This window comes from Ursus americanus, chromosome 22 (genome assembly GCF_024610735.1).
Source record: "Ursus americanus isolate L20-20 chromosome 22, mUrsAme1.1.p, whole genome shotgun sequence".
Classification (NCBI taxonomy): Eukaryota; Metazoa; Chordata; class Mammalia; order Carnivora; family Ursidae; genus Ursus; species Ursus americanus.
The window spans coordinates 26919009-26941149 of NC_142148.1; the positions used below are offsets into that span (position 1 = coordinate 26919009).

At 52.4% G+C, this 22141-nt stretch overlaps 1 protein-coding gene and 1 non-coding gene across 6 annotated transcripts; both read right to left on the reverse strand.

Annotated features, from left to right (window-relative positions):
• Positions 1-5035: 5035 nt before the first annotated feature.
• On the reverse strand, positions 5036-17394 carry SLC52A3 (solute carrier family 52 member 3). Of its 5 annotated transcripts, XM_045807560.2 has the most exons (6): positions 17286-17394; positions 15871-16763; positions 10675-11285; positions 8553-9058; positions 6811-6934; positions 5036-6318 (listed from the first exon to the last, which is right to left on the reverse strand). In XM_045807560.2, exons 3-6 carry the CDS (start codon positions 11239-11241, stop codon positions 6106-6108), a joined length of 1410 nt encoding a protein of 469 aa, XP_045663516.2. In that variant the 5' UTR covers positions 11242-11285; positions 15871-16763; positions 17286-17394; the 3' UTR covers positions 5036-6105. The 5 variants fall into 5 exon arrangements, with proteins under 5 accessions (XP_045663516.2, XP_045663538.2, XP_045663523.2 ...); XM_045807582.2 differs by lacking the exon at positions 15871-16763 and having other exon boundaries at positions 17286-17330; XM_045807567.2 differs by lacking the exon at positions 17286-17394 and having other exon boundaries at positions 16697-17276.
• Positions 17395-19435: 2041 nt separating this feature from the next.
• LOC123800991 (small nucleolar RNA SNORD124) lies at positions 19436-19507 on the reverse strand. Its single transcript, XR_006782080.2, has one exon. It is a non-coding gene; the product is annotated as a small nucleolar RNA SNORD124 (small nucleolar RNA).
• Positions 19508-22141: the final 2634 nt, after the last annotated feature.

Here is a 22141-nt window from a genome sequence, read left to right on the forward strand (position 1 = left end):
TTGGGCTGGGTACGAGAAACCAGGTCACCCTCTACACAGGGACATGGGACTATCTTCAAGACATTCTGTTCAGTAAAAAGAACCCCTGAAAAAAAAGTTCCATAACCCACAGGAAACAAAGCCAAATAGTCCATAAAATCTAAAAGTGTGTGTGTGTGTGTGTGTGTGTGTGACCTATAGAGGCTCATATGAAGCAGATGAAGGTGACTTAACCAATAGGATCTATTTATAGGAAACTCCCTTTCTTTAGACTTTTATTTTTGTCGAGTTTTGAGATAACACATACTCAAAAAGAAAAAATTCAGAGTATAGCAAAGTGTCAAGAAGAAAAAAAAAAAAAAAGAAATCCCCTTCTCCAGAATTAACTAGGCTAACATGTTGGTATATGTCTTTCCAGTCCTCTCTCTGTGTGACTGTGTGTGTGTGTGTGTGTGTGTGTGTAGGCATATACGTGCATATAGAAACATATCCATATGAATATGAGAATTCTGCTGCTCTAACAAAGTGTCCCCCATATTGTAGAAGTTTAAATCACATAGAAGTTTATTTCTCTGCCACATTAACTCTGGCTTCCAGGTAGAATAGTGGCTGCATAATCATCAGGGTTGCAGCCTCCTTCCATATTCTTGCTGTATTATCTCATCCTGTGGCTTCCTCCTCATGGTCTAATAAGGCTGCTCCAGATCCAGCTATCACATCTGCATTACTAGCGGCAGGAAGGGGAAATGGGAAATGGAGGTCCCGCTTCTTCCTTTTAAGTCCACCACCAGAAGCTGTGCGCATTAATGTTGGTAACATCCCGTTTGTCTGAATGCAGTCACATGGCCACCCCTTGCTACAAGAAAGCCTGGGAACTGTGGTCTTTACTCCGGGCTGCCACGTACCCGGCTGAAAGTCAAGGGTTCTAGGACTATGAAAGAAATGGGAGAAGGGATACCATAAAATTAATTCTCTCAATAATAATAGCTTCCTCCATCAAGACAGTTCTGTATCTTACATTCTAACCATTGAACCCTGCGAGACGACGCTGGCTTGGACCAAACTGCCGGTTGTAAGAGCAGACTGTCTTTCTTAAGGCACAGCCAGGAGCCAGCTGCTTCTGCACATAGGGAATTTTCAACTGAAAGCCATTTCAGATGAAAGGCAGAGTCCTGGCAATATCAACATTTGCCATGGCACTTCCTCCACTCTTCCCCAAGCCATCACGAAGAGAATCAGGAAAGGCCATTCCGTGGCCAAATCAGCATTGTAAGATGATGACGTGTGTCACAGACCCTCTCTGGCAAGTTGCAGCCCCTCTGCTGATCATTCTTAAAATGATACCGTTGGTCTGCGCATGTGTAAATCACATCCTGCCTACAAAAGCACTCATTTCTTCTCATTGCTGGTCCTTTCTTTTCACTTCCAGAGGAGAAGGAGTTTGAGTGTGTATGCGTGTGTGCGTGTGTGCATGTGTGTGTGTGTGTGGTGAGAACATTTAAGATCTACCCTCTTAGCGACTTTCAAGTATACAATACAGTGTTGTTAACCTTGGTCACCCTATTGGGCACTGTATCCCCAGAAAGCATTCCTCTCATAACCGTAAGTTCGGATCCTTTGGCCAACATCTCCTCATTGCCCCCTGCCCCCACCAGCCCCCAGCAACCACCCATCTACTCCCAGTTTCTGGGAGTTCAGTTTTTTTTAGATTCCACATGTGAGATCGTACAGTAGTTGTCTTTCTCTGTCTGACTTGGTTCACTCCGCAGAATGCCCTCAAGGCCTGTCCATGTTGCCACAAATGGCAACATTTCCTTTTTTTTTAAAGGCTGAATAATATTCGTGTGTACATACGCCTTTTCTTTATCCATTCATCTGCGATGGACGGTGGGATTGTTTCCACGTCTTGGCTGTTCTGAGTGATGCCGCGATGGACCTGGAGTGCAGAGATCTCTTCGGTAGAGGTATTCTCTTTCCTTAAGATATATATCCAGGAGCGGGATGGCTGGATCCTATGGTAGCTCTCTTTTTACCTTTTTGGGGAGCTTCTATCCTGTCTTCACAGTGGCTGCACCAGTTTGCATTCCCACCAACAGTGCGAGGGTTCCTTTTTCTCCACATCCTCGCTAGCACTTGTCATCTCTTGTCTTTTCGCTGTTCTCCGTTCTAACAGGCGTGCGGTGCTAGCTTGTTGTGGGTTTGACGTGCAGTTCCCCGATGATGAGTGATGTTGAACTGCTTCTCGTGAACCTGTCGGTCATAAATATGCCTTCTTTGGAAAAATGTCTGTTCACATCTTTGGACCATTATTAATGGGATTTTTTTTTTTATATTGAGTTCCTACCTTTTGCAGAATCTCTTCCAATTCTCTGCTTTTAGTGTCTCCTGTCATTAGCTTGGTCCCATCCAGGTAATCCAAAATAATCTGTTTTAAGTTCTGTAACCTCGACTTCATCAGCAAAGTCCCTTTTGCTATGCAGCATGACATATATACAGGTTTCAGGAATTGGGGTGTGCATGTCTTTGGAGGTGCCATTCCGCCCACCCCTGACTCATATTTGCTGAGCCCTTCTCAGGGAGAGGCACTCTCTAAGGTTGCTCCGCTGCCCCGGGGCCTCTGCAGGCTGGCTTCCGCTAAGGGGCTGGAATTTAGCCTGCTCCCCACCCCACAGCATTTGCAAGCGCAGTTTCCACTGACAGGAAGGCACCCTCCTTCTGGCTTTGCCCCCTTCCCTCCCACCACCGGGAGATACCAGCTGGGGGGGGCATTTTGGGGGAACCCGCCCACCTGCTGCCAACCCCAGGCCAGGCTGAATCCGGAGTCCTGAGCTCATTCTTCAGGGAACTTATTTGGTTGGAGGGCCGAGAAGGCAGGTGACTCAGTCACCCTAGCAACGGGGTTTAAATTCGGGGAGGACGGGGCGGAAGGGCTGTCCAGGGTCCTTAGTAGATATTCTCAGACAGTGGAAGCTTTTCATGACATTTATTGAGGACTTGCTGTTTGCGGCTGTGGCACTAAGCTTGCTGCACTTATTAATAAGGTCGCCCAACCCTCACAGCAACCCTGGATGGGAGATGCTCTTATTGTCCCCATTGTACAGAGGGGACTGTGGAGAGCGGACTCACGCACCTTCACTTAAAGGCCGTCAATGTCCTAAAGACCTCCGAGGACGGTGGGTGAAAGCAAAACCATAGAGATGTCCAAACACAAATAAAATGGGCAAAAGAGGGAGCCTGGGTGCTTCCATCGGTTAAGTGTCTGCCTTTGGCTCAGGTCATTCTCACGGGGTCCTGGGATGGAGCCCCGCATCAGGCTCCCTGCTCAGTGGGGGAGCTGCTTCTCCCTCTCCCTCTGCTGCTCCCCATTGCTTGTGCTTTCTCACTCCTCACTCATTTTCTCTCTCAAATAAATAAAATCTTTAAAGAAAATGGGCAAAAGACCGGAACAGACATTTTTCCAAAGAAGACATACTTACGGCCAACAGGTTCATGAAAAGAAGTTCAAGATCACTCATGGAGGTGGCTTTTCCAAATACCCTGTCACCCTGTCACCGAGTCCTTGACAGAATGCATTAGCATGACTAACGCCATACTCTGCACGCTCTTCTACGTCTCCTTTCTCTCTGTGTGTAATTAATCTCGGAACATCTTCTCACATCAGTACAGAGAGATCGTCTCCTTGCTCATTATCCACTCCAACATCCTTTCTGGGAGGGAAGGACTGAAAACAACCCAAATGCCCTTGTCAGGGCAAATACAAATAAAACTTCTTCCCCCTGCCAAAAAGGGAGACATCCCCCCCTTTTCTTAGAGCATCTGCTTTAGAAAACTTGTGAATTCTTTCCCTGCTCCTTTCAGGTGTATTCAAATCTTTTTTTTTTTTTTAAAGTTGAATAAGCCTCTAGCCAGTTTTACCTCCCAGGATCAGTTTTCTCTAGGACACAAGAGCCATTTCTTTGTAAAGTAAATAGGAAGAAAGTCCCTGCCCCCATCACCCAGCCCCTGGGGGGAGGGGAGGAGCCTAACATCAGTGTTTGGCTTCAAGTTGCAAAAAAACCTCCTCATAAAGACGTGAGTTTCTTTTTCCTGCACAAAAGACAGTTGGCTAACCCCAGAGCCATCCCAATTGCCAGGTGAATTCGGGATGAACGATGGGGCCCCCACTTGAGGACCAGCTACCGTTTGAGAATACGGACGTAGTAGGCTGTATCTGCTGGACGACGTGAAAGCTGGGGTTTCTTTCTGCCTTTGCAACCACTTCAGCGGATTGTCTGTGCCCTGCACCACAATCGAGCTTAACGCTTACTCAGTAATAAAACCGTTTTCTTTCTCTTCTACTTTTGTGGAGAGGTTTTCTGGTTGGCGGGAGATTTCGTTTTACGTTTGGTCTCCAATACCTTCAAATGTCTTTCTACGGAGGACTGGTTGCATAAATCCAGCACCTCCCCACTATGGAATACTACATGGCCATGACAAAGAACCAGAACCTTCTCTCCACTTTCGTTGTTGAGCGAAAGTGCAAGGTATACGGTAGTTTGGCAGTTTTTCTGTAAAAAGAGCCTGTATTTGTACTTGCATAATCTCCGCAAGAGTGCGCAAGAAACTAGGAAAAGTGCTTGTGTGTGTGCATGCGTGTGTGTGTGTGCATGCGTGTGTGTGTGTGCGCTGAGAGGAACTGGGCAGATGGGGGACAGGAGAGAAGGAATTTTTTTGCTGAACATCATTTTATATTTTCTTTCTTTTTTTTTTTTTAAGATTTTATTTATTTATTCGACAGAGATAGAGACAGCCAGCGAGAGAGGGAACACAAGCAGGGGGAGTGGGAGAGGAAGAAGCAGGCTCCCAGTGGAAGAGCCTGATGTGGGGCTCGATCCCAGAACGCCGGGATCACGCCCTGAGCCGAAGGCAGACGCTTAACCGCTGTGCCACCCAGGCGCCCCCATTTTATATTTTCTGATTTTTGAAACATGTGACTACATTATCTATTCAAAATAAATTAAAAGGAGGGCTAGTGGCAAGCAAACAAACCGCTAACGAGAAGTGCCAGGACCAGACGTTCTCTAAGCACTTGATTTTATTCATTTCTGAGCTCAACCTTGACCTTCAAACTAACTGAAAACTGATGATATTGATTTTGGGGTTCATGTTAAACTTTTTCTTGGGAGGGCTGATCTTAGTGTAAAAGCAGGGAATGTCTATCTAAAAAAAAAAAGAAAAAAGAAAAAAGAGAACAAAATAACAGTCAGTGAATGCACTCCTTCCCAGACTTCCCAGAGTTCTCAGGGTCCAGTCCTGGCCTTGGGGAGTGGGGGAGGGGATGGGACTCACTTCCGGAGGTTTGGTGTAGCCCCTCCCCCCATCATCTCTCTGCCTCCCAGGAGGTCACTCATTTTCCAAGGAGCAGGAAGGGGTGTGAGGGGTACAATGTCCATCCATATTGGCAGCTGGGGAGTCGGGATGCCCAGGATTTCACCGTTTGCCATCTGTCTTTGAGAAGCTTCTCTGCGAGGAGAGTGGGAAAAGGGATACGAGGCAGGGGTCATCTCTCAACCACCCTGGCCACTTGACGGCTGTGTAGGCCAGCTTCTACCTTGTTATTGTCGTTGGGCATCAGATCAGGAAATGGCCCACGAGGGCTTGCTACATGCTGGGCACTTCTCCCCTTGATCCCTGTGCTAAGCCCGTGAGGTAGGTGCTGTTTATCATAATCCCCATTTTAGGAAACCGAGGTACAGAGAAATAAGTGACTTCCCCGAGGTCACACAGCCTGCGAGGGCTAGCTCACCCTCTCAGTGGTCTCCCTTCCGACACCCCTGAGCCTGCCTCCAGCTGGGTCTGCAAACCTGCCCTCTCTCTCAGTAGTCCAAAGGAGTTCTGCAATGGAGTTGCGGGCACGGAGACACAGCATCGGGGTAGGGGTGTGTTTTGCAGTTCCCGGTCCCGTGGGAGGCCTTGTGGCGTTCTCCGCCGTTCCCGAGGGGAGCTGGCGTGGATCTTAAGTACTCAGCCTCTGCCTCCCAGCTCCCCGCCACTTCCCCCTGTGACGTTGGGCGTGTGCCCTGCTCCAGTTGACGGTGTTAGTAATGGGGGCGGGTCAGGGTCCTGTACTGGACTGCGCCAGGCGTCCTAGGCGGAGCACTGCAGGCTGCAGAAGTCGGCGGAGGAGAAGAGCCTCAACACGTTGACCAGCGGGAACATGAGCAGAGCTCCGAGCAGGGAGCCCAGCTGCACCGCCGCCCCGCACCACAAGAGGGCGCTGCGGCTGCGGTCACGCAGGATCACGCCCAGCATCACCTTGACGTAGCTCAGACAGCCAATGAACAGCACCCACGAGGCCACCTGCGAATACCGGGCGGCAGAGATGCAGAGTGAAGGGAGCTTTGGGGTGAGCCCTAGGGGAGAAGGATGCTTGCGGGGTGACCTAACTGGGCTCAGGGAACCGCATGGAATAACCTTTAAGGTCAATAGTCTTTGGGGGCGATCCCCTACGGCTAAGGGGGCCCCATGAGTTGACACACACCTCCAGGGCAAAGGAGAACCCAACAGCCTTTGTGTCCCCCCATGATCAAGTCAGGGGCATCTGGGAGAAGGCCAGGGCGGAGGTACACATGGCAGGAAGCGTGTAGCATTCAGGGGAGAGGTTGGAATGTCACCTTGGACCAGCCACCTCATCTTTCTAAGCCTCCATTCCCGAATGAGAAGCACCCCTTCCCGGACCCAACCCCACCTGGGGCTTCCTTCAGAAGCAAACACAAAGATTTTGGCCAACAGAAAGCACCTTGGCTCGGGGAGGGGTAGGGAGGGAGGCAGCTCCACAGGCCAGATACTTACAATGAGGATCTCTCCAGCCCAGTGGCCCTGCATGAGGGGGCAGGGGCTCATCACGGCCATGGCCATGTTGTAGGCCCCGAAGCCAGTCCCGAGCACGGTGAGGACCCCCAGGAATGGCAAAGACCTAGGGCAGAGTAGAGGAGGAGAATGGAGGAGAGGACCTCTGCCTCTCCTCCCCTGGGCACTGCATAGAACGGTCAGCGTCTCTAGGGTTAGAGGTCAGATCCATGTGGAAACTTCCAGGCCACCTGGCTCAAGCGGGTCAATGAGGTTCCTGAGGGGCAACATGGGTCTAAGTCACCCTGCGCATTCATGGCAGGAGAAAGAGAATGGACTGCTGCTGCGGGGACCTGGTTCAGATCCTACTTCCCATTGAAGCTGCAGGACTGGCCCCTGAGCCTGCTTCCTCACCTGCGCGAGGAGCCTTTCAGGGCTGCCGGAACCATGGAACAGAGCGTGCAGGGTCTGGCCCGGGGCCCCACCCAGTGTTTTGTCTGCTGCCATTTCCTCCTGCAACATTCCCAGCCTCAGCCAGGAAGCCGGCCTGACAAGAATGTGGCTTGGAGCCTGGCACAGCAGGCTGTGCTGTGCGACCTCAGATGACCCCTTCCCCTCTGGTGTCATCTACAACACGAGGTCTACATGATCTAGGGCCCTCCTGATGGCTGGCTTGGATGCATTCCATCGGTGTGACAATGGAGGACCCTGTCCTGTATCCCAGGTCGTCACCCCGGGGCCTCCCTGTGCACGCTTTTCAGAACACCAAGTCCTGGGTGGGAGCGGAGGGCCTGCCCCTGCCTCTAAGGACTCTTTCTACTTCAAGATTCTTGGAGTCCCTGGCTTTCAGACTGGGTATTTCTAACATTCTGGGCCCTCCTATTCCACACATCAGTGGCCTCTCCTTCCACTTCCCCAGAAATCTCCAGCCTCCTTCCAGTTTCAAGCCCTAAGGGAGAAAATTCAGGTTTCTGGCAATGTGACATTTTCTGTCTGACTCTCCTATCTTGTTCTCCCTCCTTCCTGGGCTGGGGAAGGAGGGTGCGAGCAGGTCAGAGAGGCCCACGAGGGCACGCAGGGCAGAGCGGGGGCTGGGAGGCTGTGCACCCTCAAGTTTCATGACCTCAAAGTCCGGGTGTCTCCTCCTAGGGTCTGAACCCCTGCCACAGAACCACTTCGGTTGTGTACTAAAATTTGAAATCTCGGGTCCCCATCTAGGCTGGCTCGATGTGCATTTATCAATTTGCCTAGCCAGTCTTCCAGAACTACGGCTGTAAAGGAGCCAGTTTGAGCTGGAGGCGGGAGGGCAGGGCTGAAATGCTGGGAATTAGACCACGAGATTAGACCCCTTCTGTGAGCCTCAGGTTTCCCACTTATAAATGGGACCCTCAGCTCCTATCTGCACATTCCTCCTCCAGGGCCAGTGGCCCGTCAACACCTCTGGACCTGCCATACACAGGTACTGCCTAAAATCATTACCAAATTAGCTCATTTTATGCTCCCAGCAACCCTAGGAGGTAGAACTATTATCCCCATTTTCCAGATAAGTATCCCTGAGGCACAAAGAGAAGTGATTTGTCCGGGACCCCATAGCTAGGAAGTGGTGGAGCTGGGATTTGAACCCAGGCAGTCAAGTCCTAGAAACCATGTTCTGTACGCAGAACCTGACCGTTGGGGTTTGGAATTCTGACTTCTGGAATGAAACAGATCCCAACAAGAGTTCCCCAGGGCCAGCTGGGGCAGACCTGTACGGCAGAAACATGGAGAGGAAGCAGGCGAGAGGGTTGGCCATGGAGCTGAGGGTGGCGGACAGGTGGTAGGCCACAGGCCCGTAGGAGAGGCAGGAGTAGGTCTGCACGGATGGCAGCACGCCGTTGGTGAGCGCGTTCACAAAGGCCACCAGGACGTAGATGAAGGCCAGGTGGGCTGGGTGGTCGGAGGCCGTTTTCTCCTCTGGAAGCCCCTGGGCCTTGCTGCTAGGCCCTGGGTCTGGGGGGCCCAGGTCGTCCCCTTCCCGTGGCCGGATGGAGTGGAGGGTGACCTGGGAGGTGAGAAGGTCTTCTATGGAAGATTCCCTGGGTCTGGGTTGACGCTGGAGGAGAAAGAACGCGGCGAGGCAGCAGGCCATCATGAAGGAGAGCAGGAGGAAGAAGACCAGGGGCGAGAAGTTGGCCGGGAGGTAGCGGCTTTCTAGATGGACGGCGGAACGTGTCGTTCCGGTCAGGTCCGTCCCCAAAGTGCTATTAGCCCCCTGGAGAAAGACAAAACGAGGGTCAGTCAGCTCCCTGGGGGATGTTGGGACACAGGTAACAGCAGCACCAAAATCATATCCGATAAACAGCGCGCACTGTTAGTAAGGAAGGGCGGGAAAGCTGCCTCCTCGCGGCCTGTGCAGTGGCACCATTAGCCCCAGTTTTGGAGGGTTTGGGGGTGTCAGAACGGATCGTCTTCCCTGAGGCTCACGGGGAGTATGTGGCAAAGCCAGTCCGCTTGCTTCTTTCGGACTTAGAAGCTATACCGTTTCCCACGCTGCCGCCCTCCAGGGGCTGGTGACCCCAATCCCGCCAGAGGAGGGGCAGTGCCACCCCAGGTTGCCCTGTGGGGATGTGGCCTGGTGTGGCCAGATCTCTTCTCAAGAGACGCCGTGCACCTAGACCATGCCTGTGAAATTTCAGAACATTTACATGTCTTAACTAATTCAAACACTTCCAGGTGGAGTGCTTGTAGGGTATGGCGGCCCGGGGCCCCTGGTTCGCACCCATGGCTGGCCTGCTGGGGTCTGGACGATGCCAGGCGTTATGGGACGTGTCCAACACCCTGGGGTGGAAAAAAGCTGAATGTTTTAACCACATGAAGCATTGAAGCAATGTCTAAAGTCTACGGTTCTGGGGTGCCTGGGTGGCGCAGTCGTTAAGCGTCTGCCTTCGGCTCAGGGTGTGATCCCGGCGTTCTGGGATCGAGCCCCACGTCAGGCTCTTCCACTGGGAGCCTGCTTCTTCCTCTCCCACTCCCCCTGCTTGTGTTCCCTCTCTCACTGGCTGTCTCTCTCTCTGTCAAATAAATAAATAAAATCTTAAAAAAAAAAAAAAATAAAGTCTACAGTTCTGGGCGCCTGGGTGGCTCAGACAGTTAAGCATCTGCCTTCGGCTCAGGTCATTCTCATGGGGTCCTGGGATCGAGCCCTGTGTCCAGCTTCTTGCTCAGCGGGGAGCCGCTTCTCTCTCTCCCTCTGCTGCTCCCCCTGCTTGTGCTCTCTCTCGGGGAACACTTGCTCTCTTTCTCAAATACATACATACATACATACATACATACATACATACATAAAATCTTTAAAAAAAAGAGTCTCCAGTTCTTAGCCCTCAAGTACCTTAGTATCAGCTGGGGACTTTTGAATAAATACAAGCTCACCATCCCTGTTTTGCAATTCGGAAATGCAAAAAGCTCTGAAAGTTCAGATTTTTTGCATGCCTCCGTTGGCAGCCACACTTGAATGCAGGTAGTCTATTTACAGCCTTCATGTGCCCCCCCCCCCCCGGGCAGGAATGCGCCCCCCCCCCTGCCGCAGGCAGTGACGTCACCGCCCTGGGCTGCTGTGTCCCAGGTGCTATGACAGACCAGGCCAGGTGTCTTCTAAAATCTGAAACTCCAGATTCCAACACACTTCCGACCTCAAGGGTCTCAGAGAAGCTCCAGCCCCCAGAGGGTCTGATTTCATTGGTTTGGATGCGGGGGCGGGGGGGCACTGCTGTGTTTCAGGAGCTCCCCCAGGTAGGTGCTCTGACGTGCAGCCATGTCAAGAACACAAGCCCTCTGCGTGGCCCTCCTTGTGACCAAGCATGGAGCGCCGTAATGGGTCATGCCGGGTACCTGTAGAAAGACAGTCCTCCCGGTGGTTGCAGTGCTTGGGGTGGTGTCTAGTGGCTGAGTGACATTGACACAGGTGGTGAGACCCGAGCCCTGGGCAAGAGCCACCAGGGCAGGCAGGAGGCCGCTGAGTCCCTCGCCCACGAAGAAGGTGGTGAGGTAGCAGGTGGGCAGCCGGCTCATGAAGGGCAGGAAGGTGACGGAGGAGGTGCAGTCCACCAGTGCCAGGAAGAAGGTGAGGACCATGAAGGCAATGCTGTGGTGGCCGTCCAGCACCCAGGAGGTGACATTCCAGAGGAAGGCGAAGAGGGCGCAGGCGACGGTGCCCACAGCCAGCACGGTGAAGATGATGGGCACCTCGGAAAGGCAGCTGGGCTGGAAGTGATGGAGCAGCGTGACCAGGAGGGGGCCGATGTTGGCCAGCTGGATGACCACTGTGAGGTAGGAGGGAAGATACCACCCCTCGGGCAGCTCCGTCACCAGCAGGGGCAGCTCCACCCACAGCCCGTTGATGGCCACCCAGGAGCCCATCCCGAAGGTGCAGACCAGCAGGTGCGTCAGGAGAGCCATGGTGATGTCTGTGCTGTGCTGAAGCCGCCGCCCCCCAGATCAGCCTGCAGTGGGGCCGGGGAGAAAAATGCCGAGTGAGGGTCACTGTCCGCCGAAACACGATGCCGTGGAGCCCAGGATTTCCCTGATCCTTCCCCTTCTCAAGAACAAGTTGGCTTTTTACGATAGGAACACACAGACAGATTCTTTTATAACTAACCTTTCCAGAGGGGCAGGCTTCCCTAACCACAGCTCATAATTCCAGAGACCACCAAAGAAAAGTCTGACACACGAAACTGTGTAAATATGAAAACACATAAAAGTAATCCAAGAACAAACAAAGCACCTTCCTAAAAAAAAAAGGCCAGAAATACCAACAATAAGATCAAAAGATGACAACCTGAGGGAAAATATTTGCAGTGTAAATCACAGACAAAGGGAACATCTTCCTCTTACGTAAATAGCGTGTAGAAATTAAGAACAAAAAGACTGAACGGATGAGTGGTCAAAAGATGTGAACAGTTCAGAGGAAAAGGTACAAACAAGCCTTAAACATACAAAAAGATCTGGGCTAGCACCCAGCTCTGCAACCAGCTAGCAGGGTGACCTCGGGCAAGTGACATTGCCTCTGTGCCTCCTTTTCCTCATCTGTAAATAGAGGATGACAGTCTTGACTTTATGGTTTGTAATGATATGCAAATATGTTAATGAGTCAATGCTTTTTAAACAGGGCCTGGAGCACAGTAAGCACTCACTAAGGGGGCTAGCTGTCACCCTCATGGTGAAATGCTGGGTTTGGGGACATGGTCATTTTTGTCCAATTCACATGAAAATTAATACATGACAATTACAATTTTTTAAAAGAGGAAAAAAACAGTTTCCCCTGAGGCACCACTTTGGAGAGAAATGTTGATGGGGCCAATCATCTCCCTTTACAGATGGGAAACAAGTTGGGGTCTGGGGAGGTGGGATTTGGAGCAGGGTCCTTGCAGCACTTGGTCTCCTGACCAACCCCCCCCCCCCCAGCTTAGTTCTCTTCTAGAAGCTACGGAAGCATCCCATCCCGGTGGCTAGGCCTCACCTGGGAAAGTCCCCACACCCCAGCGGTTCCTTTCCGGGTTCCCACACACAGAACTGACTCTCAGCCCCAGATGAACTCCCTTCCTCCTTCCGCTGAGCAGAGTGCATTCTGGCCTGCTTTCTGTCCTGCTCCCCCACCGTCTGTCTACAGGACTTAGGCAGGTGGCTTAAGCTCTGGTCTCTCACCTGTGAGGCCGGCCTGACAGACAGGCCTGGCTCTGCCCCCCTAGCCCCCCAGAGGACCCAGGGAGGGAAGTTCCAGGCAGTTGTCGCATGGGGAGGACTTTTTTCCAGGTCAGTTGTGTGCAGCTTCTTGGCTGTCCACTCCCGCCTGAGACCAGAATGTGGTACAGAAGAGGGAGAATCCCATAGAAAGAAAGCTGTCCTGCTCCAGCCCAGGCAGAGTTGCGCCTCTGATGTTCGAAACGATAGGGAAGGACAAAAAGGTAGAGGTTGAATGATATTCCAAGGCAGAGGCTGCTAGCTGTTCCCATTACTCACTCTTTCCTTCTTCCTTAGTTGTCACAGAGACCAGATTTCTGGCTGGGCGAATAGCCGCCCCGCTAAAGCGGAACATTTCCCAGCCTCCCTTGCAACGGTCAGCGGATTGAAGCCAGGCCCGTGAGGTTGTGAGGGACTTTGAGAAGTCTCCTTCAAGATGAGGGAGCATACCTTTCCGTCCTTCCTCTGTCCTGCTCTCTGGAACTCAGACGTGAGGGCCAGACCCCAGTGGTCGTTCTGTGCTAAGAAGGATGGTGTGGGGGCTAAGGGAGATTAGACCTTAAGGCTTTGTGACCCAGAGCTGCCACACCGGTCCTGTGTCGCCTGCCACTGAACTATTTTGTTTGTTCAACGCTGTTTACCTTGTAAATCAGCTGCTGTCTTGTTTAAGCTACTCATTGTATATACAGCAGAACAGTGGCCAAGTGTACAGAGAGAGATGTTCAAGGATATAGAGAGACTGATTATAGCAGCCCCCAAACTCAGGAGGACATTTGTCTCCTTTACTCTTGATGTCCCGACTTAGAAACTCAGGTCCTGCCCCAACCGGGATTTGATCAAAAACCAAGATCAAATAGGATTAGTTGTTGAAATAACACCTTGAAGTGACGTAGAGAGGCTAAGCGTAGAAAGGTTAAGCGTAGACTTGGGGACAAAGGTCTTTCAGAGAACTGCAAAGAGTTGGAGGGAGGGAGGGAGAAAAAGAGAAAGAGAGAGGGAGGGAGGCATGAGAGAGAAACAAAGAGCTCTCAATATGGGATTTGACGCCAAAGGTATAAATTAAGCCCCCGGGTCATTTCACATCGATACTGTAGTTCCCAGCGGAGTCAAAGCAGCCGCGGGTGTCTCTATGCTGAGTAACATTCCCTCACAGCCCCAGACAAGCCGGGAGAAGCAGCAGCGCAATCCGCGGCCGCGGCGGGGTGGTGACTCACTGCTCTCGGCCTTGACGGCAGAAGGTTGTGTAAAATAAACAAGGAAATAGAGGAGGCAATAAATGATATTTCCAATAAACGGGAATAAGTAAATAACTCAAGGGAGGAGGTGGATTTGCTAAAGATGGTTACTTTTATCATCTGAAAAGCTATTAAAATAATGAGAGTTCAGCCAGATATCCAGTTATGCATTTATAACTATGTGGTTTTCTTGCCTAGAACCAGTCAGAAAGTGAGACTTGCCATGGTAGTCATTTGGAGGAAAAGAAATAAAGCTGGATTTCTTTCTTACTTCTTATCCTTCACCCCTGAGAAAAAGGATTCCAGCTGGATCAAATGTTTAAATATTTTTTTTAATTAAAAAAAGAATAAAAATGCCCAAAGAACATAGAGGCAGAGGGAACTGCTTGTGCAAATGTCCTGGGGCAGGCGTGAGCCTGGGCCAGTGTGACTGGAGCAGAGGGCTTGATGGGGAGATAGGGGCAGACGGGCGGGTGAGGAGCCTGGGACTCCTTCATGTGCAACAGGCTCTGAGCACCGACAGACTAAATCCCCACACCCCACAGAGCTGAGCTGTCTGGGTTCTGATGCAGGCACCACATGGTTGTGCAAGTTGGGGGAAGTGATTTGGCCCTGCAAGTCTCTTCCATTGGCCGGAAAACAGTCGTGACGGTGGTATGGCCCAGCGTGACCCATCTCCTCTGTGGCTCTCCTGCCCGGGCCTGCTTCCAGGCAGCCACACCAAGTGCCCCATGCTCCGGGACCTGGGAGACACAAGGACCCCACTGATGGGGAACACAGCCATCAGTGACAATGGTAGGAGGATGTCCTCGCAGAGGGGCTGCATGTGCAGAGGTCTGGTGGCTTCACAGCGCTACGGGAGTGGCTTGCAATGAGTATGTTGGGAATATTTTTTAATATTTTTAATATTTTAATTTTAAGAGTACATAGCTCTTTTCTCTTTTTCCTATAGTGACCTTGCAGTTCTTGTTCATTCATTCGACCGGTATTTACTGGCCACTTGCTGTGTGCTGGACAGTAATTTCTGCTCTCAGGAAAGTGTGAGAAGTCACTGAGAGAAATAAAACCCAGAAATCTAGAGCAAGCCAGCAGTGATAAGGGCTGTAGGAGGGAAGCAGAGCTGGGAGGAGCGGGTGCCAGCCATCACAAATGGGGTTGTCAGAGGGAACATGAAGGAAGTGTGGGAGTGAGCCAGGCCAGGGGAGAGTGGTGCAGGGGGAGGGAACGGCAAGTGCAAAGGCCCTGGGGTGGCTGCAGCAGTGCGAGGTGGGGGGTGGGCAGGTCACGTAGGGCCCTGGAGGCTAGAGTTTGGGTGTTTTCTCTGAGCCCAAATCTCCATTCCTAGCCAGAGGGAGGACTGGCTTTAACTGTGTTTTAGCAGAAGCACACTGGCTGTTGTGAGGAGAGTAATGTGGGGCCAGGGCAGAAGGAGGAGTGAAGCCTGTTCATCTCTTAGGGAGCTGGTGTGGTAATCCAGGCAAAAAAGAGTAATGCCAACAATAGTAAGAACTCTAACAGTAGCCACCATTTACTGGCCAAGCACTTTACACACATTATCCATCGGATCCTTACAACAATCCCCAGGTAGGCAGTATGACCATCTCCATTTTATAAATGAGTTAATGCAGCTCAGAAAAGTGATTTGCCCGAGGTCACCCAGCTGGCCCCCTGGGAGCTGGGATTGGAACCTAGGCACGGCTGACTCTGCAGCCAGCCTGAGTAGAGTCCAGGAGGGAGGGGGTTACGAAGAGGTGGCAGGGGCTGAGCCAGATCCCTTTCCATTCACCCCCCCCACCTCCGCCACCCCACCATGGGCTGGGAAGGGGAGAAATAAGACTGGGAGACACGGCTGCTTTCTGGGCCCACCAGGGGCGCTCGGGGACCAGAAACCTAAGGCTCTGGAAGAGATGCTTAAGGCTTCACCCACCCCATGGCAGGTGTGCGCCAGGTACGGAGCCAGGACAGCCCCCCGCAAACGTGTCTCTTTCCTTCAAATTCTTGTATCTAAAGCTGAGAGTCCCAGGCCCAAGGGAGTGGGGCTGGAGGCCAGTGTGGCCTCAGTGTGTGGCTGGGCCACCTGCTGCCCCAGCCGGCAGAAAGGGCCCTGTCTTACCTTGACCATCCCGCGCGGCCCGCTTTGTTCCCCCACCGTGTTATCCGGCAACCGCTCACTTGCAGAGCTTTATCTGTGTCTTATCATTTGCGTGCTGACTGCTCCCACTGGAATATCATCTCCTTGTGAGCAGGGCCCCATCTCTCTTCCAGGGTCCAGGTGGCCACCTGGTTTGCAAAGGGCTGGGCCATCGACCGAGCCTGCCTCAGCCTTGTGGGTTGAGTCGGCCAGTGTGGCCCAGGCAGTGCCAGCCAGCAGTGTGGGCCCTGTCTACACCCGCTCCTGGACAAGTCCAAGTCAGTATTGTCCCAGAGTCCTTGGTGAATCCTGCAGGCCCCTGCCTGGGGCCTGGGATGTGGGACCTGGCCTGTCCTCATGAGACAGTGGGGAGGTTGTTCGGGTTGGAGGAAGGGTGGCTTTGAGTAGACAGAGCAGGGAGAGAGAGAGAACCGAAGCTAGAGTGACAGAGGGACAGAGGCAGGACAGGAGGAGGAGGTGGGGCAGAGAGGGCAGGGGGCAGGAGGGGAGCAGACAGAGGGAGAAGAGCAGCTGGGTGTGCTGGAACCCTGGCCCCACTCAGTCACCACGCTCACCTAACCGCTCCCATCCTTGTGGCTCAGGAGGCCCTCCCTTACCTCTCCTCACATCAGAGTCCCCCAGCCTCCTCCAACGCAACGTTCCCGTCTCACTAATGTGGGGAAACTGAGGCCCAGAGAGGAGGCAGTACATGCCCACACCGTGTCCCCCCCCACTCCCCCCATCTCAGCTTGTGGTGGTCATCCAGGCCTGTGCTCACTGGCTGTGTGTCCTCAGGCCGGCTGCTCACCCTCTCTGGGTCTTGGTTTCTCCATCGAAGAAAGGGTGTGGGGATGTCCCCGTCTTGTTGGGCTCGGCTGATAGGGAGGAAGCAAGGAGATAATGCGAGCCCAGGCTGGCTGGCAGGGACTTTGAGTTCCCTTCCTCCTCCTCCTCCTTCCCAGGGCCTGGAAGGGCTGCAGGCCTCCCACGAGGCTGACCTTGGCGAAGCAGCCTCCCTTCAGTGCCCATCCCAACCCCCAGCCCCTATGCCAGGCTGGTGAGAGTCCGGCCCAACCTGGCAGGAGCAGCCGTCTAGACTTCCCAGCGGCATGGAGACGCAGCCGGGCAGAGGTCAGTGGGGGTCCAGTCTTTTGACCCAGGAAGGAGGGGGCTGAAGTCCACCAAGCCAGCTCCAACCTGACCACAGAGGAGGAAGCCCTTCTTCCCTTCTATCCCTCCAGCCTCCAGCCCAGGAGTCTGAAACCAGGCGAAAAACCACAGACCACTGGCTGTCCCCAGATAAGTGCCCCCTGCACCCTCAGTGCCCAGTGCCAGCCGGCCCCTGCTATCTGCAGCTGTGTCTCACAGCCCTGAGCCACCCAGCAAGGCCTCCTTACCTGCTGGTCCCGTTCCCAAGTGGCTCTGCCTGGGAGGGGTGGAGGCAGACCAGTTAGTATTAACCTGCCCCGCCCAGCCCCGCGGAGGGGGAGAGGCAGGGGGTGGTGGGCGGGGCTGTCCCCGGCACCAAGAGCCTACTGTGTGTCTGCAGTCGCCCGAGAGGCCCAGTCCCTGTGATCCCGATGATACCACCGTACCAGTAAAAGGCTCACATTATCAGCGAGTGCTTCCTGCCATCCAGGTTTTATGAGGGCTGACTCCTAGAAGGCAGACGGCCTGCCCAGGCTGGCTCTGGCCTCCCCCAGGGCCATCCTAATTCCTTTCGCACAAGAACAGGGCTCCCCGGAGCAGAAACTCTTGGTTCAAACACTGGAGCTCAAGCAAGTCACTTGGAAAGTGGGGGTATTAATAGCATCTTCCCGGTAGGGCAGAAATCCTAACAGCCGCTGTGTGCCAAGCTGACTCTGTGCCAAGCCCTGAGCTTGACAGGCACGAATACATTTACTCTTCACCACAGCCTTTCGGGGGGAGACAGTATGATGATCCCATTATACAGATGAGGAAACAGAGGCCCAGAGAAGTCAAGAGTCTCGGCAGAGCTGGTCTCTGACGTCCACTGACAAACACCTGTCGGACCTTAGTAATAGTTCATATCTGATTAAATCGCTCAGGAATCCTAGGCAGTAGGCAGATGCTACTTTTAGTCCCTACTTTACAGATGGGGAAACTGAGACTCACGGAGGTGAAGTGACTGGCTCGAGGTGCTCTAGCTGGGAAGTGCAGGGTCAGATTCGAAGCCGACTCCAACTGGCGCTCACGCCGGGTCTGGCACCTACCGTAAACCCTCCCCTGAGAATTCTCGGCCCCTTTCTGCCTTGTTCTCTGAAATACTCATCTGCTTGAGGAGCGATCGCTCTCCAGGCAGATGCTTGGGATGAGAGGTGAGCAGAGCTCAGAGGAGGACACCGGACCCCTCTCTGAGCTGGCAGGGGCTCAGGAGCACTTTGGGTGGTGGGGACACAAGAATGTGCTCCCCAGGGGAGCCGCCACCAGGCCTCCAGCAGTGAGAGGCCGCTCCTGGCCCAAATCCCTCCCACCCACTGATGTTCCTTTCTGACTCCCACCGAAGGGCTCCCAGCTGCTGTGGACTCCCTTCTCGCCATCTCACAGGTGCCTCTTGTGGTATTTTTATTTTTAATTTAAAAACATATCTTGGGGCACCTGGGTGGCGCGTCTGCCTTCGGCTCAGGGCGTGATCCCGGCGTTACGGGATCGAGCCCCACATCAGACTCCTCCGCTGGGAGCCTGCTTCTTCCTCTCCCACCCCCCCTGCTTGTGTTCCCTCTCTTGCAGGCTGTCTCTATCTCTGTCGAATAAATAAATAAAATCTTAAAAAAAAAACACAAACAAACATATCTTTATTATCAACCCGCAAGGACTCCCCCGTTGCTCACCAAATTAAAAAAAATGCCTAAGCCTCACATTTACGTCCTTTCTCAGCTGGGACCAATAAACCATGACAACTTTTTTTTTTTATTTTTTTTATATGGGTCACTGAGGCCTTTTTATTCTGCACACAAAACCACTGGGGATCTTGCCTGTGGACACCTCAAGATTATAAAGTAGACAGACTTGGCTCCAGACACTGGGTGGGAAATGAGGTGAGAAAACAATGATTTGGGCCAATCACACGATTACAGAGCTCGGGTTTCCAGCAGGGTTCCAGATGGTCAAGTGGCTTCTGCAGCAGTTCTAAGGAAGCAGTGAGAACATCACAGGGAGGGGAGAGGGCAGTTGACTAGCAGAGGCCCTGGCCAGTCTCGGCTTGGGGCACTGAGCTGCCGGCGGCGGGGGGGGGGGGGGGGGAGCAGAGGTCTAATGAGCCGACTCAGGACCGCAGGATTCGGGGTGCGCTGCCTGGAGCTTACTTGGCGAGGGGGTTTCTGAAGTTTCTGCCGGCGAACTCAGCCTTGCTACCCCGTTCCTCTTCAATCCTGAGGATCTGGTTGTACTTGGCCAAGCGCTCAGACCGGCAAGGTGCCCCTGTCTGGATCTGCCCAGTGCAAAGTCCCACCACCAGGTCAGCAACGAAGGTATCTTCAGTCTCCCCGGAGCGATGCGACACCATGACGCCCCAGCCATTGGACCGGGCCAGCAAGTGGCCCTCCAAAGCTCTAAGGCTCAGAATCCTTTTCTTGAGTCGCAATGGGAACATCGTCCCGTAACCATGACAACTTTTATCACTTGCTCTTTCTTATATGTAGCGTTTCTTGCTTCCAGCCAGAACTGCTTACCGTTCTCTAAGTAATTACAGTAAGCGCAAGCCACCAAAATTTCCATATGAATTCTTCTGTTAGAACACCCTTTTTGGGGTGCCTGCGTGGCTCAGTCCGTTAAGCATCAGACTCTTGATTTTGGCTTGGGTCATGATCTCAGGGTTGTGGGATCGAGCTCTGAGTCGGGCTCCGTGCTGGGTGTGGAGCCTGCTTGGGATTTTCTCTCCCCCCCCCCCAAAAAAAGAATACCCTTTTTGCCCCATCTCTCTCTCTCTCTCTTTTTTTTCTCCATTGGTAAATAAAAAAACAAAAATGCATTAATTGAGTTCTTTGTGGGAAGCACTTTGGGGAACATAGAAGACTATATAGCTTTTCCTAAGAGCTTATAGGCCAGTGACAAGGACAGGACAACAACACACAAATGCTCAGCAACAGTATCCTGGCAACAGCTGCACCGTCTACGTGGCGTGTGTGTATTTCTGGGAGCCTAGCTCGGTGCTGAGCTCAGAGCAGACACTTAATAAACGGATACAAAATGCATTCATAAATGTATTTGCCCTGTCGACTTGTTGAGAACAACATTCCTCAGTTCTAACACCTGTACAGCGTCGCTGATTTCTTTAAGAATTTAATCTTCTCTCTTTCTCTCTCTTTTTTTTTTTTGAAGCAAACTTTCCTAGATTTTAATACATTTCATGGCTTTTCAAACCCAGGTATTATAAAGGAAGATCAATAAACTAAATTTTCAGATTTTATCATTATGCTCGTGTGAGCTGTTTTGTGTGAGCTGTTTTCCCCTGAATCGAGAGGCCTGCGTAGATCGACAAGGCCTTCACCTTTCCCTCACTCTCTGTAGCTTCCAGTCCCATCCCCGTCCACCCTCTCCCGAAAATCCAGTAAAGACTCAAGACCCCTTCCTCTCCCCCCCCCCCCCCCCCGCCTCCCGCAGGCAGATTTGAGATAGTCTCCCCTCCCGCCCCCATCTCCTCGTTTAGCTGCCTTGCAAATTAAACTTCTTTCTTACTGCAAACCTGGTCTCAGTGTTTGGCTTTGATGAGCACGGAGGGGGTTTGGGGGGCGGGGGGCTTCGTTCCCTCATTCAGTTACACCAACGGTGTCAGGCACTGTGAGAGATGCTTGGGACCTAAAACTGAACTGAAGAGACAAAGCCCTTGTCTTTGGAGGTCTGACGTTCTTGGGGAGCGAGAGGGACAAGAAACGTAATAAGTAAGGACATTATTTAGTGCGTTAGATGCGGTCGGTAGACAAAAGAAAGCAGGGCAAGGGGGACCCGGAGTGGCAAGCAGAGGCAGGCTGCAGAGTTGGGGGAGGGGGGAGCCAGTAGAGGCATTCTGAGAGGGACAGAGTCCCAGGCTGGGGGAGGGCAGGACTAGAGGTGAATCCATTATCCCGGTGCACTGGGATGAATTTAGGTGGCCCCCCACTGCTGGGCACATATAATTTACCACCGAGAACAATGCAGCAGCAAACACTGGCAATCTGTCTGTCTGTTGATGTGCAGTATACCTGAAGAATCCACTCCTAGCAGTGAACTACAACACTCAGAGATCATCCAGTTGCTTTCCAGAGGCTGTGCACCACGAGCACGAGTTTCCCACAACGAGCTGCCCTCCGGGAGTTCTCAAACGTGTACATTCTTCAGGCAGGTCACAAGGGCGCTCACATTCCACTAAGAGGGTTTCCAGAGCGGAGATCAGCTAATCCGCGACCGGGCCCCCAGGGCAGGCGCGGGAAGGTTCACGCCTAGGTGGTGGGTGGGCAGGGCCTCCAGATGGGTCTATGGGTGAATGGAAGAGGGGCTGGAGGCGCCGCTGCAGCTACCCATAGAAGCCACCAGAGGGCGCAGGGAGCCACCACCTCCACAAATGACCCTTTCCCGGGAATCTGGGGAATTAGGACCTTCGCTCAGGGGGTCCTGTAGGGTTTCAGTGCCAGGGTGAGGAACAGGTGGGGGGTGGGGGGTGGGAGGACGATGAGCAGGCGAGAGGGGGAAAGGGAGACGTAGGGTTGGAGAAGGTTAGAGAGAGGAGCTTCTGAGAGTGACTCTAAAGAAGTTTGCTCTCTACAAGGGCCAGTTTCTCGAAGCAACCCCTATCGAAGTGACTATGATCCCATATCTGTGAGTTGAATTCAAGAGCCCAGAACATAGTGGAGGAAAAAGTCACAGGACAAATACGTACAGTATGATTCCATTTGTGTGAAAAAAATAATTTCACAGTAATTCCACAATAATCCACACCAAATAATCCCACACCAATTCCACAAATAAATGCTACATATTTATTAGGGCTGTGTGTGTGTGTGTGTCTGTGTGTGTCTGTGTGTGGTGTTTACAGCATATAAATCCATAGGAAAAAATCTAGAAGGAGGAATTTCAAATTGGCAGCAGCAGTAACCTTTGAAATTGTGTGTGTGGAAGGGGTCAGGGAAAGGGAAGGGTGATGGGGAGTGATCAAAGAGGACTTTAGCCTTACCTGAAATAGTTTAATTTTCTGGGAGTCTAAACCCTGCTAGTTGTGTAGGCCAAAATTAAAAATTACTTAAAAAAAAAAGAAAAA